The 14,164-nt window shown below is 53.5% G+C and overlaps 5 protein-coding genes across 5 annotated transcripts; 2 read left to right on the forward strand and 3 right to left on the reverse strand.

Moving 5' to 3' along the window:
• Positions 1–425: 425 nt before the first annotated feature.
• Positions 426–2,831, reverse strand: SMAC4_02164 (uncharacterized protein). Its single transcript, XM_003350403.2, has 3 exons — positions 2,450–2,831; positions 1,912–2,366; positions 426–1,814 (listed from the first exon to the last, which is right to left on the reverse strand). Exons 1-3 carry the CDS (start codon positions 2,502–2,504, stop codon positions 534–536), a joined length of 1,791 nt encoding a protein of 596 aa, XP_003350451.1. The 5' UTR covers positions 2,505–2,831; the 3' UTR covers positions 426–533.
• A 302-nt stretch (positions 2,832–3,133) lies between these two features.
• Positions 3,134–7,551, reverse strand: SMAC4_02163 (uncharacterized protein). The gene is made up of 2 exons (XM_003350402.2): positions 6,616–7,551; positions 3,134–6,540 (listed from the first exon to the last, which is right to left on the reverse strand). The coding sequence occupies exons 1-2, from the start codon at positions 6,644–6,646 to the stop codon at positions 3,800–3,802; spliced, it is 2,772 nt and encodes a 923-aa protein (XP_003350450.1). The 5' UTR covers positions 6,647–7,551; the 3' UTR covers positions 3,134–3,799.
• Positions 7,552–7,662: 111 nt separating this feature from the next.
• Positions 7,663–9,205, forward strand: SMAC4_02162 (uncharacterized protein; the record flags this gene model as incomplete). The annotated part of the gene is made up of 3 exons (XM_003350401.2): positions 7,663–8,334; positions 8,397–8,608; positions 8,671–9,205. The coding sequence occupies exons 1-3, from the start codon at positions 8,257–8,259 to the stop codon at positions 9,203–9,205; spliced, it is 825 nt and encodes a 274-aa protein (XP_003350449.2). The 5' UTR covers positions 7,663–8,256.
• Positions 9,206–10,638: 1,433 nt separating this feature from the next.
• Positions 10,639–12,604, forward strand: SMAC4_02161 (uncharacterized protein; the record flags this gene model as incomplete). Its single annotated transcript, XM_003350400.2, has 3 exons — positions 10,639–10,668; positions 10,813–11,070; positions 11,144–12,604. 3 exons carry the CDS (start codon positions 10,639–10,641, stop codon positions 12,086–12,088), a joined length of 1,233 nt encoding a protein of 410 aa, XP_003350448.1. The 3' UTR covers positions 12,089–12,604.
• A 79-nt stretch (positions 12,605–12,683) lies between these two features.
• On the reverse strand, positions 12,684–13,888 carry SMAC4_02160 (uncharacterized protein). Its single transcript, XM_003350399.2, has 2 exons — positions 13,513–13,888; positions 12,684–13,365 (listed from the first exon to the last, which is right to left on the reverse strand). Exons 1-2 carry the CDS (start codon positions 13,582–13,584, stop codon positions 12,814–12,816), a joined length of 624 nt encoding a protein of 207 aa, XP_003350447.1. The 5' UTR covers positions 13,585–13,888; the 3' UTR covers positions 12,684–12,813.
• Between the last annotated feature and the right edge of the window lie 276 nt (positions 13,889–14,164).

The following is a 14,164-nucleotide window of genomic DNA, read 5'->3' on the forward strand; positions in this document are numbered from 1 at the left end:
TCGCTCTTGCCCCAAAGTGCTTGGCTGGCTGACAACTGTTAAGGTTAGCTCTTACAGTCAGATGATTTCTGATAGTAAACTGCAGCTTCCTGTACGTAGCGACGTGGTTGGTACTAACAGTTTGTATCAACCCTGGTAGAGATAGCGATCACGGTGTTAGAGTCGCTCCTTACAGTAATCAGCACAAGTCTGTTCGGAAGGGGGGAAACCATCTCCAACTTCAGCTCTTTACAACTGAATAATGTTTTTGACTTCTTGGTCAGCGTAAGGTATTTCTTTCCCCATTTGGATCAACAATCTTCAGACGACGGCAATTGGTGACTTCCACTTACGAGGGTTCGTAGCGCTGGTTCAGGGGTAATGTAAACAAACTGAACGCTACCATAGATCATCGGTTATCTGAGACATCACCACATCTTGATGATGGTGATCTCTTGTCTAAACCTCTTTATTTTAGAATCATATCAAGATATTTTTCCCCCCAACCGCTCGCATAGAACCCGTCAGTCCCGTTAATAAAACATCCCACCCTTCTACTTATTCCTAGCAACCTCCAACACCGTCTCCTCCATCTCCCCAAACGCCCCCAACACATTCCCATACCCCTCAAACACCCCCCTCTTATACCCCACATCCACCTTCTGAATTGCCCCTTCCTCCTTCCACCGCTTACCAATCAGCTCATCAAACGTCTCCGTCTCATCCCGCCTCTCAAACGCCCAAACAGCCTTATACGCGCCGCCCAATGCACAGGCATTACCGCCCACATCAAGCTTATAAACACCATCCACGCCGCCCAACACATCGCCCATTATCTGCGCAATGGCCGGGTTGAGAGAGCCGCCGCCTACGAGGTAGATACGTCTTGGCTGGGCGGGGAGAGGCGATAATGATGGTGATGTGCCGGAGGGAGAAGAGGGAGGAGTGGAAACCAACTTCTGCGAGCGCAGGCGCATGGAAAGCGCTTGCGACTCGACGATGATGCGCGCGTCCTTTTCCACGGGCCAGGGGTGGATGACTTGTGTGAGACCGGAGCCGTCGGCGGCGGAGCACTCGTAGCGCCAGGTGCCGGCTGAGATGTTGGGGACGATTTCGGGGAGGTAGAAGTAGAGGCCTAGCTTGGCTTTGGCTTTGGCATCGGTGGACTGGGAGGAGGAGGAGGAGATGTCGAGGGGAGGGGTGGAGAGAGCTTGGGTGTTGAAGATTGACCAGGGGTCTGTCGAGGAGCTGTTGGGAGGGGCAGCAGGGAGGCTGTCGCGGACCTTTTCGCGCGCTAGACCGCCGTTCTTGTAGCAGAGCATGAACATGTACTGGCCTGGGGTGGTGGGGTGGTTGAAGAAGTGGTAAGAAGGGTCGGGCTTGTAGACGGGCGTGATCATGAGGAAGGTGGTGGATGTTCCTAGAGACACGATGGCGTCGAGCGGGCGCAGCGGGAGCGCGAGGATGGTCGCCGGGTTGTCGCCTGTGAAAGGCGCGATTTCGCAGTCGGGGGAGAAGCCGTACTTGCCCACGAAGTAAGGGCTGATCTTGCCCACGCTGCCGCCGCCGTCGAGCCGGACTTCGCCTAGCTTGAACTTGAGGTCGGAGGCGCCTTCGACGGAGCCGCCGGCGGTCAGGGTGAGAAGGGTCTCGGACCAGGTGTTGCTGGGGATGTCCCAGAGGTTCATGCCGCAGACGTCGGAGATGTCCATGGGCGCGACGGAGCCGATGAAGAGAGAGGCGAGGAAGGAGGAGACGAGGGAGATGCGCGAGGTGGAGGCGTACATCTCGGGGAGCTTGCGGCGGAGACGCATTATTTGGGTGCCGGTGAAGCGCTGTTTCGTGTGTTCTTGTCAGTCTTTTTGCTGCTCTCTCAACTACTTCACTTCAATCCGGTACGTCAGGAAAAAGGGGCAAGTAAACAAAACTCACATGATGCGCCGCACTTCCCGTAGCATGAGCCAACCTCTCCGCCGTCCCAAGAGCCTCATCAAACTTATCACACTCGGCCTGTGTGCTGTGATCCTGCCAGTTAGGCGCATAAGGATGGGAGAAAGCTCCCTTCAGCTGATCAACCAGCTTTCCCCTCTGTTCCTCGGCCTGCAGTTCCGCAAGAAGCTTCTCGGCCTCCCGGCTCCAGTATACGCTGCCGTGTTGTTGGCAAGAACCGCTGATGCCGCGGATGCGGTTGAGAGGGGTGTTGGCCTCCTGGAGGCGCTGGAGAACTAGGTCGAGGGCCTCGAGCCACATGGCGACGGGGGCAAAGACCTCGCCTTCGGCCTCGTTTAGTTGGACACCCTTCTTGATGCCATATTTGGCCCCGAAGTCGCCGTCAAAGTCGACCTTGGCGGAGGAGACAACGGAGAGGTCGGACTGGATTACGATGGCTACGTGAGAAGAAAGAATATTAGTTGAGCTCGGTCTATAAGTGAACGAACGAACCAAGACCTGATGTGCGTAAACAACCAACCTTTTAGCTGCTGGGTTGACAAGTCAAACCCGAGGTAGAGAGGTCCCTCAGACATCGTGTGTGTTTCTTCGGTGTATGTGAAATATGCCGGTCTGTCGATGAATTGGGTCTTATAGAGTCGACTTGAACTCTAGGTCCGATGAAAGTGAACGGCGATACTGCTGAAGAGCTTCTTAGGGGGTATCACTCGCTGGCTCCAGAAACTCAAGAAACAGCACAGAAAAAAACACACAGAGAGGTTCGTAAAGGGAAGAAAAGGAATTATGAAAGGAGAAGAGAACCCAATGACTAATGAAAAAACCGACAGACAGGACAGAGCCCGTAAATAAGTTTAGCATGATCGAATATCACTTCATCCGGAAAGAACCTTGAAGGTCCATTCTAGCGGGGGTGACGTATAGGAATTGGAGTCCCGGTATGAACATCATGGCGGGTATGGCGGGGCATCAGCGGTCCAGACGCCAGCGTATCCTAGCTGTGTCAGGGGAACGGTGGAGAGGCATCAAGCCGCGTGATGCGCTGCGAGCCGTAGCGGACTGGGGCTCTCTCGTATTTAGCCTGAATGCTGAGAATGGGACTTTGGCCAATCACATGTTGTTGACAGTTCAGGGGTAAGCTTGGAGCTGTATCGCGGCCTTATTAACCTCCATGTCTGAACTTCATTTTGACGTTTCTGTTGACCATGGTTTGGTTTTATTGATACTTCATGGGCAATGCTTTTATGATGTTGCCAATACACATCATTTGATCGCTGGAATAGTGGAGGAATAACAGTCGCTTACCCAGGAAGGAGAGCTTGAACAAAAAGCCCATCAGTTGGAGCTCAACCACTCCATCCCGCACAGCTACCACTTCCCAAACCCAAGCCAAATAGAGGTAGCCAATATTCATATGGGAGTATCCAAGCGCGAAGTGAACGATGTGAATTATCTCTTAGGTTGAATGCAAAGTAAAGTGTCTTGCTCGTCGTCCGGGTACGTAACGATATACGATCCCAACTACGATTACGAGTGAAAGTAACGCTAGCGTTTAACCATTATTAACGAAAGAATCGCTTGCCCACTTGCCTGCTTGCTTGTTCTCCTTGCGTTTTCCACACGTCAACCAACAGATGTTGAACCGAGGCAGAGGAATCGACCAGGAGTGTATAAAGCAACCATACCCGTTTTACCAAACAAGTCGGTAACAGTTAAAAGTCCATCACCACATAAATATCCATAGAGGCCGTTGACAACCGCGTAGCAGGACTTCTTCACCAACAACTACCTATCAGTCCACTAACCCAAGACAATACTGCTAAAAATAACATACCCCCTCCTTTCCCCTATAAGCACCGCTCACTACTCAACCCTAACGAGGACCCGGAATATTCTTCAGATACGACAGCAAGAAGTTGCGATCAGTCGGCGAAATGGGCGTCTGACTACCGCCACTGGAGGTCGGCCTGCTACCCTGATCATGACCCTGAGGAACAGCAAGCTCGCCACCGCTTGTGGAAGCAAACGAAGGCACCCTAGACCTCGCCTGCGCCAACATGACAGGCTCCGCCTTCATCTTCAACTTCTCCTCGACATGCCTCGATCCCATCGACCCCGCCGGCGAAGGCTGCGAGAAGCTCACAGGGGGAGATGGCTGGGCTTTGCCAAAGAGCTCGAGCAACTTGTTTCTCTGCTCGGGATTGGGGTTGGGACTAGCACCCCCGTGGCGCTGTTGATGCTGCTGGAGCACATTGGGAACTTGCGGAGCTTGGTTCTGGTATTGCTGGAAGGAAGGCGCAACGTGGGCGGCCTGGGGAGACCGATCCTGGTTGTACGGCTGGCCAGCGGCGGCGGCAAGATTGGCTACAGGCGACTTGTTGCCTCTGGCCTCGGCCTGTTGCCTGAGCAGACGGTCCTTGGCAGATGGCAAGTTGGGATAGACCGAGTTCTTGAGATCTTGCAAAACGGTGCTTGCGGGAACAGCGTAACTGCGCAGTTGCGCAGGCGTGAGCTCCTGAGCTTCTTGAGGCTTGGGACGGGCCAGGATCTGAGGTCTATATGGCAGGGTGTGTTCGGCGTTAGTTGGAACAGGTTCTGCGTTGGCATCTGCCGTGAAACCTGGCCCCTGAGCAAGTTGTCCAACATTATACTGACTCCCAGAATCCGGTCTGGTGGCTAGATCAGGCCGGCCTGCAGTTTGCAATTTAGGCGTCATGTCGCTACCGGATGGCGAGGCCGGTACTGTCTTCTTGAACATGTCCAACAAGGCATTTCGATGCGAATCCACAGGCTGGATAGGCCTAGGAGCAGCACCCGTAGGAAACCCTCCCGGTCCATGATGCGGCACAGAATTCACTGAAGGTGGTTGAGTGACTTGAGGCGCGTGTTGCCCATAGTATTGTCCAGCAGGACTAGGCTGTTGCCCATGTTGCCAGTTACCAGGAGGCTGCTGTCGAGGCTGATCTGCCATCTGAGGATGGATATTCTCCTGGGTATTGACACCAGGGCCCCGACCGTCGCTAGGACGCACACTACCGCCTTTGAAGACATTCAGGAGAGACTGCGCCTGATTCGTCAGTTGAGGTTGAGGATGATGCGGGTTCGGCGCCTGGTTTGTCAGTTGAGAGGGGTGCGGGTTGGGCGCCATCTGCCCTTGCATAGGATCCCGCCTACTGTGTTCCAAGAACGCCTTTAGACTGGCTTGAAGCGGCTGCTGATGCTTCTGACCCGTGGTGTCTGGAAGGTTTGGTGTTGCTACTCCCAAGATCCCCCTAGTAAGCATGGATTGCTGAACTTGGGGAGGCAGAGGCTGCGGGTGTAGAAGAACAGGCTCCTTTCTCTGAGGAGGTGGCGCATTCATATACTGATTCTGCCCGTAGCCATAAACCGGAAGAGGCGGTTGCGGCTGGTTATAATACCCAGCATTGGGGTTATGGCTGGCCTGTGGAGGAAGTGGAAAATTAGGCGGAGGCTGGAAGTTCGGAACAGGCAAACGTTGAGCAATATGATGATGGAGCGGAGTTTCTGGCTCTGGAGGATTCTGGTAAGTCAGGTCTAGAGGCGTATTGGGGACATGATGGCGAGTCGCTTGGGCCTGTTGAGGCGCTTCGGTCTCACTCTTCTTCAGGAGTGCCATCAACGCCCCGCCCTTATCCGTATTCGAGGCAGCGGCGTGCATGCCCACTGGCGGTTGCGGATCGACGGCCGAACCCTGAACCGACAGCAACCGTCGGAGCTCACGGTTAGCTCCCTCCAAAGTGTCCTTTGATGAAGTTGCTGGTACCTCGCCCATTGTTTCAGTCTGGGTCCCCAAATCATCTTCGGTCAGGGGTTCCTCCAGCTGTGCAGCAGCGAAAAGAGGATTCTGACCAGCCCTGATCGCATCCTTCTTCTTCTGCTGGGCCACCCACTTCTTAAGCTGCCCCAAAAACGGTGCTACCATGTAAAACTTGTTGGCATTAGCTGCGGCGGCGGCGGCGTCCTGTTCCTGAATGCCTTTCTTCTTAAACGAGGGAAGATCAGAGAGCCTGTACCACTCCACTTTGCTGATCTCCTTTCTGGTTTTGGGCTGGAAGACCGTGTCCATAGGGACATTGCGAAACACGTACAGTCGTATCTGTTGATTCTTCATGTTGACGTCGAGGGGTTTTATGTCCTCCGGTTTAGGAACAAGACCGGCTTCTCGGATATCCAAACCGGTCTCTTCATAGACTTCGCGTATAGCGCAATCCAAGTCATCCTCGTCCTTGTTGATTTTGCCTCTGGGAAAGCTCCAATTGGCATTCTTCTTCCAGCCTTTGACGAGAACGCAATGATCCATGGTATCATTCAGCAGGATGGCACCGCGGACAGGGATTCGGGTCTTGTATTGCATGAAGCGTTCGAAGGCCTGCGTGTGTTCGCCGACGGTGAAGTTTGAAAGGAGAGGACAGTGGGCGAAGATGCGCAGGCAAAAGGTCCGGAGGGACATTTGCGGTAACTTGGCGTCCAAAGGACGGATAAAATCCTCGTAAAACCATTGTGCCTCTTCAACTTGGAAGCAAATGCGCTCGACGGATCTAAGATCCTCTTGGGGGAGGTTGATGATGAAGCGAACGCAGAGGTCGTCCAACCCTAAGCAGAGGTATTAGCTGTTGACTGCCTCGAGGCCCATGCAAGAGATGGCCAGAAAACGGAAAGGGGACGGACAATCTTCGAGTTTCAGCTGTGATTCGGTCATATTGGGATGTATCTGACATTCGAAGCATATCCACAAGTATAAAGATGTCGGAAAAGGAGGCTAGGCGCGTAGCTCAAGCTATGCCGTCGTACACCGTCGTCTGATGGGACGAAGCTGAACGGGGGCCAAGCGGTAGCGGTAACGGTAGCGGTAACGGTTGCGATAAACGGTTGCGGTGCGGGATGGTGATCGAGGAGGTAGGTATCGGAATGCCCGCGAGGATGATGTGTCGGGAAGAACGGTCTGAAGGGGGGAACAGGGAAGTGTCGGGTCCGAATATGTGGAAGGACGGGATGTGACGTGGTGATGTTGTCGCAATGGCGTCCGCGTTCGAAGTCGGAGGTCCTTGATCTAGTGTGTGTTGACGAGCAGACCTCTTCTGGTGTTGAGGATTTAAGGATGTAGTGGCGGGAATGGAAGAGGGGAAGCTTCCAAGCTCGCCTTTGTGTTTGGAGTCTTCAGTCGCACAACAAGACCGGTTGGTGGTAAGGTAGGTTGAAGTCGGATGAGAGGGGCAGATTGGGCTTGGGCGTTGCTTCTCTTGCGCCTTGAGCTAACGTGCTGCGATAGTGCAGGGTAGGGGAGACCTGAGCTGTCACGGTGCGAGGGTGCCTATCAGTATCAGCTGAGATGATAGGAGCGATGGTTGGCTCTTGGATTGGCCGGAGGTCGCAGAGACAAGTGATGCCCGGAATGAATTGGGCGGTCGGGCGCTTGCCGGTCAGTGGGAATGCCACGATGCGCTGGCCGTCACGACTGACCGATTCTCCACTGTATAGCGGACATCCTAGCCACAATCCACTATGATCAAGCACGGTTGACCTCCAGCTCGGTCTCATCCTCTGTCAATGCATCTAGAACTGTGGCGCAAGATGGCAACTTTCGATGCCGAAGCCATTGCAAACACACTTGAGATTCGGGATGAACCTTTTTTCTTGTTGGGCACGAGTCCCGCTCCATGGCAGATGACAGCTCGTGTGGTACATGGATGATCATCCTATTGGTGAAAAAGTGGAGGCAGGACACAGCCCGGAGGGAGCACGCATTATTCGCCCAAGTGGAAAGGCAGGGACTTGTTCCAGAGAGGAGAATGCTTGGGAGGGCTCCCGTCTTGGTGTGTCGCTTGCAGTGTTAACACTCCCGCTCGTGGAGGAAAGGACGTCATCGCCAAATCAGGAAACAGGCACTAAACAGGCGCACATGCATTCAGGAAGCAGATGACCGGCTGTGTCCCTGGAACTGAACTTCACAGATAAAGACAAGAGTCGCCCACGATAACTGTATCGTAACTTTACTTTTTCTGAACTTCTGGTATTGCTTCCCTTGTTCTTCATCCAACCCGAAAGACGAGTCGCACTTGCGATTTCCTGAGCGGCATTCGTTGCGACAACATCCGCCCAAGCGCCAGACGTGAAACTGACAAAGGAGGCGGCGCCCTGGCCAATCCACGCACCAAAGCCAAACGATTGTAGCGTCAAAGGCTTATAAAACAAGGATTCGAATTCGATAAAAGCTTTCCCGGGCGCGGTTATTCTTCGACAATAACGGGTTTAATATCTTTCTGAATCGAAACCACTCTTTCTGCGTCTTGAGCAGAGTTGACAGTCACCATGAACGCTCTCATCTCGATATTGGGCAAGAGAGCCCTCAAGAGTCTTGACACCGACAAGATCAAGCCCAACTCTGACGTAAGTCTTGGTGTTGATATAGCAACCCCTGCTCACATTTTACTGACACTGCAACGTGACAGAATCCGTACGAAGAACGAGTCCCGGTCTACAAGAATGGCCAGGTCGTCAAGTACAGGACCCAGGAGCGGCCGATTCCGGCCGAGTTGTCATCAAACGACCAGGCGATCTTGAAGAAAGTGCGGAAGAGAGCGTATAAATGGGACCAGGGCTTCAAGTTCTGCTGCGTTCCCGTCCGGTTTGGCTGGTCCTTCTTCATTGGCTTGATTCCCATGTAAGTGATTCGAACCCAGCTTCTTGCTCATGCGGCGTATAACTGACACCACTTTTTCTCAGCTTCGGTGACTTTGCGGACGCTCTCATGGCCTTGTGGCTGGTGAAGAAGGCTTCCAAGGTCGACGGCGGTCTACCGGCAACCCTTTATGCGAAAATGATCTCCAACATCGTCTTCGACTTTGCGATCGGTCTGATTCCCATCATTGGCGACCTTGCTGATGCAGTTTACCGAGCGAACACACGCAATGCCTGGCTTCTCCACGTGTATTTGATGGAAAAGGCTGAAGCGGTCAGAAACGGGAGAGTCTCGGATCCGGAGACCGGCGAAACCATTCACTTGACAGGACATAATTCCGGTCATGGGGTGCTCCAGCCTTCAACGCGACCTGCTCAGTCTAAGACTTCTGCGCCGGAAGCGACACGTGGACGGGGATGGGGCTGGAACCGCGGTGGTGGTGGAAGGACGGCTGAGCCAGATCTGGAGTCCGGGATTGTAGAAGTGCGGCCGGAGCGGGAGCTGCGCGACAACCGCGGCGGCCGGGGTGACGGCCGGGGTGGGTCTACAAGGGACCCCCGAAGTCAGGGCCGGAGATAAAGTGGTTTTGGTGGATCCAACGCGAGAGGGACGCGGTCTCGACACTTGACGTGTGCAGTGTGGGGAAATTTCGAGCTCCGGAGCTGCGAGGTTAAAGACCTGTTAAGGTCGCATACCAAAGAATTAATGAACAATGACGGCACGAATTCTGTCATGAAGAACACAAAGATGGAAATGTCGAAAGCAAGCAAGGCGCATGGAGGAACACTTACCTTGAGAGTATCAGATTTGGCTTTTCTTGTTCACTTACATAATACCCCTGTACTTCAATAGTGATTATGGCTTTTCACCAACGTTCAGAGTTCAAGTGAAAGTTAGAGACAGATGGCTCAACATCTTGCCTTTTCAAGCATCTTATACAATCTCCCGATCTGGACTGTTGTTGCTGAGGGGAACATGACACTTTGGAGGATTCATACTCATCGGACCGATCTCAACTCGATGCCTAAAGCCGATCACCTAACAAAGACAAGTCCAAGATGTTCGTCAGTGGCGACCGGTTTCTACCGTAGTGCCATCCCATCCGAACTGGCGTGTCGCGTCATCCCATCGTGTCCAGACAAAGAGCGCAACAATACTGGAGTCTTATATGGAACTATGGAAGCTCCTGGTCTGTTGTGTGCGGGCCAGAGGAGGGGACTGGTGGATCGGATGCCTGGAGTCCAAGACCACCATGGGCCAATTGACGGCCGTGTGACGATCTGATAAGAGAAAAACGCAGGCATGACGGCTTGACGATGGGCTCGGATGGAAACGAGGGAGGACGCGGCATGTTGCTCGAGGGTGGATTCCATCGTGTAATTGGGTGGTTGGAATGCTGTCTCAATGCTGACGGAGCAAGTTGTAACAAGTTGGAAAGCGGGAAAAGGCGAGAAATACCGATGGCAATGGAACAAGAGTTTCGTCTCTTGAAGACTGAAGCACCTCTGTTTACAGGGCGCATGCAGGGGAGGCTCCCCGACTGGCATCTGCGGCCGGGCACGAGAGGGAGGGGAAAACGCTACGCTGTGTGTGCAGGGGCGTCTGTGCCTGACGGGAGGTCCTGTTGTGTCACTGTTTGGAAGGGGGAAAGACACGGCACGGCGGCACAGAAGGAGCTGGACGCGCTTCCAGGGCGTTAGAACGCGTATCCTGGAGTCCTGACGCGCAGATTTGTTGCCAGTGTGGGTTGCCAGTGGGTGCCTCTCGCCCGGTTCAGGTTCTCTGCTGTGGGCACCACGTGCGGACGTGCTCCAGTACTTAAACCTTCAAAAGAACTGAAATCACGAACCCGTCTTGTTCTCCTCCCCCGTCTTTGTCCAAACCACTTTTCTGACGCAACCCATTTTATATCCTCTCTTTTTAACCAATTCGTTTTGCGTCGTCGTCCTTCGCAACGCTTCATTTTTGTGTGTCACTTCCAATTGCATCTCATCTCTTCGTCTTAGTTCACAATGTCTGTCCAGGCCAGTCCCTCCAAGCAGGTCAGTACCTCTACTTACCCGACCTTACATCTACATAAACAACCCCGCGACGCGACCTGCAACCACTACTTTCTAAACTCTACCACCGCATCAACTCACATATCCGCCACCATGACTGTTGTAACTGACACGAGCACTACACAGGTTACCTCTGGTATCCAGAACCTCAACATGGACTCTACCGCCAAGAAGCTCGACTTCGGTGCCACCGACAAGGAGAACAAGCCCTTCGACGCGGACCTTGCTAAGCTCGAGGCCGAGATCGATGCCGAACACCACGCGAACAAGAAGGCCTCCGAGGCCAAGAAGATCGCCCCTACCCTCAAGCCTGAGGAGGCCGCGGAGCCCCTCCTTACCGAGAACCCTCAACGTTTCGTTCTCTTCCCCATCAAGTACCATGAGGTATGCCACGCGTCCCAGGCATCCCCATAACGCGTAAAGTGGTTCATGGGCTAATTGGTTATCCACACTACAGATCTGGCAAATGTACAAGAAGGCCGAGGCTTCCTTCTGGACTGCCGAGGAGATTGATCTCTCCAAGGATCTCCACGACTGGAACAACAGGCTTACCGACGACGAGAGGTTCTTCGTCTCCCACATTCTCGCCTTCTTCGCCGCCTCCGATGGCATCGTCAACGAGAACCTTGTCGAGCGTTTCAGCGGCGAGGTCCAGATCCCTGAGGCTCGCTGCTTCTACGGTTTCCAGATCATGATGGAGAACATTCACTCCGAGACCTACTCCCTCCTCATCGACACTTACATCAAGGAGCCTTCGCAGAGGACTTACCTCTTCAACGCCATTGACACCATCCCCTGCATTCGCAAGAAGGCTGACTGGGCTCTTCGCTGGATCACCGACAAGAGCTCCACCTTTGCCCAGCGTCTCGTCGCCTTTGCTGCCGTCGAGGGTATCTTCTTCAGCGGTGCTTTCGCCTCCATCTTCTGGCTCAAGAAGCGCGGCCTCATGCCTGGTCTCACCTTCTCCAACGAGCTCATCTCCCGTGATGAGGGTCTTCACACCGACTTCGCCTGCCTTCTTTTCTCTCATCTCAACAACCGCCCCAGCAAGCAGCTGATCCAGGACATCATTGTCGATGCCGTCAGGATTGAGCAGGAGTTCCTCACTGAGGCTCTCCCTTGCGCCCTTCTTGGCATGAACGCCGATCTCATGAAGCAGTACATCGAGTTCGTCGCCGATCGTCTCCTTGTCGCCCTCGGCAACGAGAAGGTCTACAGGTCTACCAACCCCTTCGACTTCATGGAGAACATTTCTCTCGGTGGCAAGACCAACTTCTTCGAGAAGCGTGTTGCCGACTACCAGAAGGCCGGTGTCATGAACAGCACCAAGAAGGTCGACCCTGATGCGGAGGTGGTCAAGAACGAGAACGGTGGTGACTTCACCTTTGACGAGGACTTCTAAACGTTGTCCTTGCCGTTTCATGTTCCCTTTTGCCACGCCTCGTTACGACTTTGTTTCCTTAATACCCCCCGCTATACTGCACCTTTCCGTTCTGATCTCACACAGTGCACTCTGATATGGACATAGTTAGCAGCTTGCTTATCAATTGTCTGTTTGGAGATTGTTTTCTGTGTTGGATACAAAATCTTTGCCGCCATCAGCAACACACACATCAAAAGGGCGAGCGAGTTCAATGTTTTTCTTCTTCTTTCATCATCAAGCACATGGGCGGAGTTATAGGCGTTATTGGGTCTCGAGATCATGTGTTGAAACTTGATCGAGCCCTCTTGTACATACACAACTGGGTTGCAACTTGAATGAGAAGATGGTTGACTAAGATACAAACAAAAAGAGAAAAGAAGCCTCTAGGCAGTAGCTTTTTCATGTATGGGTAGAGCTTGGTCCCTGCACCCTAGATAGGAATTGAGTTTATGGGTATGAGCGAACTTTCTCGTGATTGAATGTGAACTTGAATGAGCATCAAACAACCATGACGTCCGACGCGAATATTTCGGTGTCGTAGGCTTCACTCCTCAGTAATTGTAGACTGAACATGAATGTCGACCGCTTGCTTTATACACTCCTACCCGCCCTATGTTATTATTTGTATTTCCTCCTTAAACTCCACAGACTCACCGACCGTCATCCCATCCCCTTACCAAACCCCTTCCTCTCTACACCAAAATTTACCTCTTCCCCTTCTTCTTCTTCTTTCCCTGACCACCACCTGCACCTCCCGCTCCCGTCGCAGCAGGTGTACTCGCACCACCAGCAGCCGGAGTCGCAGTCCCACTACCAGCAGCAGCAGTTCCCTCCTCAGCCGCATCACCCATAACCACATCCCCTCCTTGAGCCTGAACCTGAGCTGCAGAAGCCTCCTTAGCCTCATCAACAGGCAACGCAGCCATCCTCCTCCCCAGCTGTCCCAGCATCTGAATCAGACGACCCACTTCCGCGGCTTTGGAAGTCTTGTATTTCAGGCATACGCCCGAGTGGGGGTCGAAGGTCTTGAGGACTAGATGGCCTCGGGGCGGTTTTTGCGCAGCGGCCGTGGCATCCTTGGGGGGTTCTTCTGTGGTTGAAGCAGCGGGGGTGGTGCTGGTCTTGGAGGTGGTAGAATTGGTAGACTTGGAGTTGATGGTAGATTCTTTGGCGCGACGAGCTTCCTTTGCTGCGAGCTTCTCGGCTTTGGAAGGGCGGATGGCGGGGCGGAGGGAGTAAGAGGTTGTTACTCTTGTCTGTTTTTGAGGTAGAAAGGGTTCAGTTAGGATTGGGTTACTTACTAGAGGTGGATGGGTCTGGAACGGATGTTGGGGGGTGATGGGAAGGTAGAGGGGGGAGGAAGGGGAGAGGAGTGGAAGAGGAAAGGATGGAAGGAAGCATACAGTCTGAGGCCTAGCCTGCAACAGCAAGGCGGACTGGTGAAGCCAGTCCTCTGACTTTTCGTAGTATGGCATCTTTGCTTTCGTGGCCAGCTGCTTCGTACTGTAGAATTTTGGAACAACGGCGAGATGGTGGTGGTCGGGTGTTGTGCTGCGCGGCTCGATTGTTGGTCGAGGTAGGGTTTCGGCGCTTTCGATGTCGAGCTGCCTGGATGGGTACCTAGGTAGGTAGATGCCCGATTGATTGATTGATTGTTGTCCCAGGACGTTTAATCGTCGTCCAATCTCGGCTGGCTGGCGGCTTTTGGAAAATGCGGCGCGCAGCGAGGTTGTAAAGTGGAATAATTGCGACGGCGGCGGGCGTCAAGGCGACGTGATGTTGGAGGTACTTAAGGTAAGGATGGTGTGGGTTCACCTTGACGCTTTCCCCCGGGAAGTTTTGGGTTTCGGTGAGCTCTCGCTGGCGCTACTGAGGTCGAGCCCAGGGTGTTGAATTGGTGGGGTTCACCGCGGTCCTGCTGTACCTAAAATGCGGGGCGGGATGACAGGGGACAACAGGGGGTGTGTTTACTTGGAGCTTCTGTTGTCACACATGAAGGAGTTTCACCAGAGTTGTCTGAGTCCCAACATCATAAATCCAGTTTCTGGAGTTTCT

Source organism: Sordaria macrospora, chromosome 4 (genome assembly GCF_033870435.1).
Source record: "Sordaria macrospora chromosome 4, complete sequence".
Taxonomy (NCBI): Eukaryota; Fungi; Ascomycota; class Sordariomycetes; order Sordariales; family Sordariaceae; genus Sordaria; species Sordaria macrospora.